The following is a 2725-nucleotide window of genomic DNA, read 5'->3' as shown; positions in this document are numbered from 1 at the left end:
GTGGTTAAGTTTTGCCTACATCAAAGGACGTGTGTATTTTTCCCTCTTTCCTGATGGGGATCCACATTAAATAAACACTGCAGCATGTGCCAACTCCAAGCGTCAGGAGCTGTGTTTTGTGTTTATCACGGTTTGGTAGATTTTTTTGTCTTTTTGGTAATTTATTTAGTTTTGCCAGGTATTTAACTCAGTGCTAGCCATCTCTCTCTCTCTCTCTCTCTCTCTCTCTCTCTCTCTCTCTCTCACACACACACACACACACACACACACACACACACACACACATTCTCTTCTCACTCTCTCTATGAGACACTCCACTCCATTGACTGGGTACTAGCCTGTAAAGGTCAAAACATATCATTACACCTGCTACCGTTTAAAGGATAGTCCAGTGCCTTAGTTGTTTTCCTTATTTTTTTTTTTAAGGTACGGGGAAATAATAATTAAAAAGAAAAGAACAATCAGAAGTTAGAGAGGGAACAAGGGGGCCGGGAAAGGGTCGCGGACCGAAGGGGAGGGGAGCCCCGCGCTCTGCCCCTCCCCCCCGCTCGAGTTCACTGGACGGGTGTTTGTACCCCGTGGTGTGGTGGCGTGTCCCTACTCCCCCCGTACACATCCTCGGCGCCCGGCAGAGTCCCTCCGGGAGGGGTCATCCTTTTCTCTTTCTGTCTCCTGTTACAAAACCAAACTCTCACCACCTCCTTCTCCAGCTGTAAGCTGTCCGCGAGGGAGGTGATCTCCTGGGCCGAGGGCTTGGGGCATTTGAGGAAATGGCTCTCCAGAGCCCCCTTGACGCTCACCTCGATGGAGGTCCGCTTTTTCCTCTTGCGCCCCTGCGCTGCGATCTTGTCTATGCTCGTGGGGCTGCCCGAGGACGAGTCCGCCTCCTCCAACCACTTGTTCAACAAAGGCTTCAGCTTGCACATGTTCTTGAAGCTCAGCTGCAGGGCCTCAAACCTGCAGATGGTGGTCTGCGAGAACACGTTGCCGTACAGGGTGCCCAGCGCCAGCCCCACGTCCGCTTGGGTAAATCCCAGTTTGATCCGCCGCTGCTTGAACTGCTTGGCGAACTGCTCCAGGTCGTCCGAGGTCGGCGTGTCCTCATCCGAGTGCGGGTCATGGTGCGCGCCGGGGTGGCCCGGAGGGCCCTGCGGGGGCGGCGGGGGCGGCGGCTGCTGGTGCGGGTGCGAGTGCGGGTGCGGGTGGTGATCAGCGTGGTGCGGCTCGTCGTGCGCGTCCCGCAGGCCGTGGTGGTGCAGCCCGGCCGGCTGCCCGCCGGCGCCCAGCATACCGTTCACCGTGAAGCTGGGCTGCGAGTAGAGCAAGCCGCCGTTGGACGCTCCCATGGAGGGCGGGAGGTGCGCCGCAGCCGCCGCGCTCCGCCATGCCCCGGGCCCCGGGTGGTGGTTGGCAGCGTGGTGCACCAGATGCGGCGGCCGCTGCTGCTGCTGCTGCTGTTGCTGCTGCTGCTGCTGCTGCTGCTGTTGCTGCTGCTGCAGGGCGCCCGGCCCGTGCAGCTCGTCGCCGCGGCCGCCCTGCTGTACCACCACCGAGGGCTTGATGTCCGGCTGGCCCAAGGGGCTGGTGGACCACGGGGAGCCGTCGCCGCCGCCCCCGCCGCCACCCCCGCCCCCGCCGCCGCCGCCACCGCCCCCGCCGCCGCCGCCGTGGGACAGCGCGGTGATCCACTGGTGAGCGTGGCTGAGCGGGTGCCCGTTGCTCTGCAGCGCGCCGTAGTCGCCCTGCACCAGGCTCTGCGCCTCGCGGTAGCCCCCCGCGCCCTGCTGCATGCCGCCCGGCGGCTCGGCGTGCACGATGGAGGCGCTGGAGGTGAGCAGGCTGTAGTGGTTAGACGCTGCGGTCGCCATGACTCTCAGAGCCGGACTGAGCGCTCTGGTTAAAGGAGCCGCGCATTTGACAGTTACTTTTTCGCCTCGGGCTCCTCTCCTCGCTAGCTCTCTGTCTCTCTCCTCTCTCCCCAGCGGGCAGCTCCGACGCCCGCTCCGACGCCTTCTGTTGCTGCTCCTGCTATTACTGCTGCCGCCGCCGCCGCCGCCGCCGCCGCCTCCCGCCCGCCCTCGCTCTCTTTCTCCTCCTCTCCCTCCTTGCTCTCTCTCACTCTCTGACTAGCTCCGCGCTCCCCCCCTCTCCCTGCTCTCTCCAGCTCTCTCCCGCTCTCTTGGCAGCGCCAGCTCGCAGCGGCACGCGCCTGGGCCCCGCCCCCTCCGCCCCCTCCCATTGGCTCCGCGCCCTTTGATTTACGTGGATACCGCTAGCAACCTCCCAGGCCGGCGCCACTGATTGGCGCAGAGCTGTCCCCTCCTCCTCCCCCTCGGGCGCGGAGTCCTCTTAGCCCTCCTCTGGTCCCCCCTCTCCACCCAATTCAGAATCTCAGAGTTCTCACCTCCCCTTCTCCCCCACCCCCGGCCTCCTCCGCCCCTCGGATGGGCCCGCCCCCCATCTGTCTCCCAAGCAGACGCGCCGGGCGGTCCCGGTGGAGGAGGGGGGCGCCCCAGCCATCTATCGACCACAGACACTTGCAAGACTTGGGTGGCGAAGGGGAGGGGGGTGTCTGTCCACCTTCTCCTCCCAATAGGGCGGGAGAGGGGGGTGAAGAAGGAGGAAGAGAAAGGCTGAGTCCCAACAAGCCATGGGGAGTCCGATTTTTTTTCACCTTGGGACACACACACACACACACACACACACACACACACACATGCCAACG

General features: G+C 63.2%; 1 protein-coding gene across 1 annotated transcript; it reads right to left on the bottom strand.

The window, feature by feature from the left end:
• Positions 1-435: 435 nt before the first annotated feature.
• On the bottom strand, positions 436-1868 carry POU3F2 (POU class 3 homeobox 2; the record flags this gene model as incomplete). The annotated part of the gene is made up of 1 exon (XM_079939375.1): positions 436-1868. One exon carries the CDS (start codon positions 1866-1868, stop codon positions 555-557), a length of 1314 nt encoding a protein of 437 aa, XP_079795501.1. The 3' UTR covers positions 436-554.
• Positions 1869-2725: the final 857 nt, after the last annotated feature.

The sequence above is a fragment of the Stenella coeruleoalba genome, assembly GCF_951394435.1.
Source record: "Stenella coeruleoalba genome assembly, chromosome: 12".
NCBI classification, from domain to species: domain Eukaryota; kingdom Metazoa; phylum Chordata; class Mammalia; order Artiodactyla; family Delphinidae; genus Stenella; species Stenella coeruleoalba.
The sequence above is the reverse complement of the archived record's forward strand: the minus strand, read 5'-3'. Positions and strand labels throughout refer to the sequence as shown.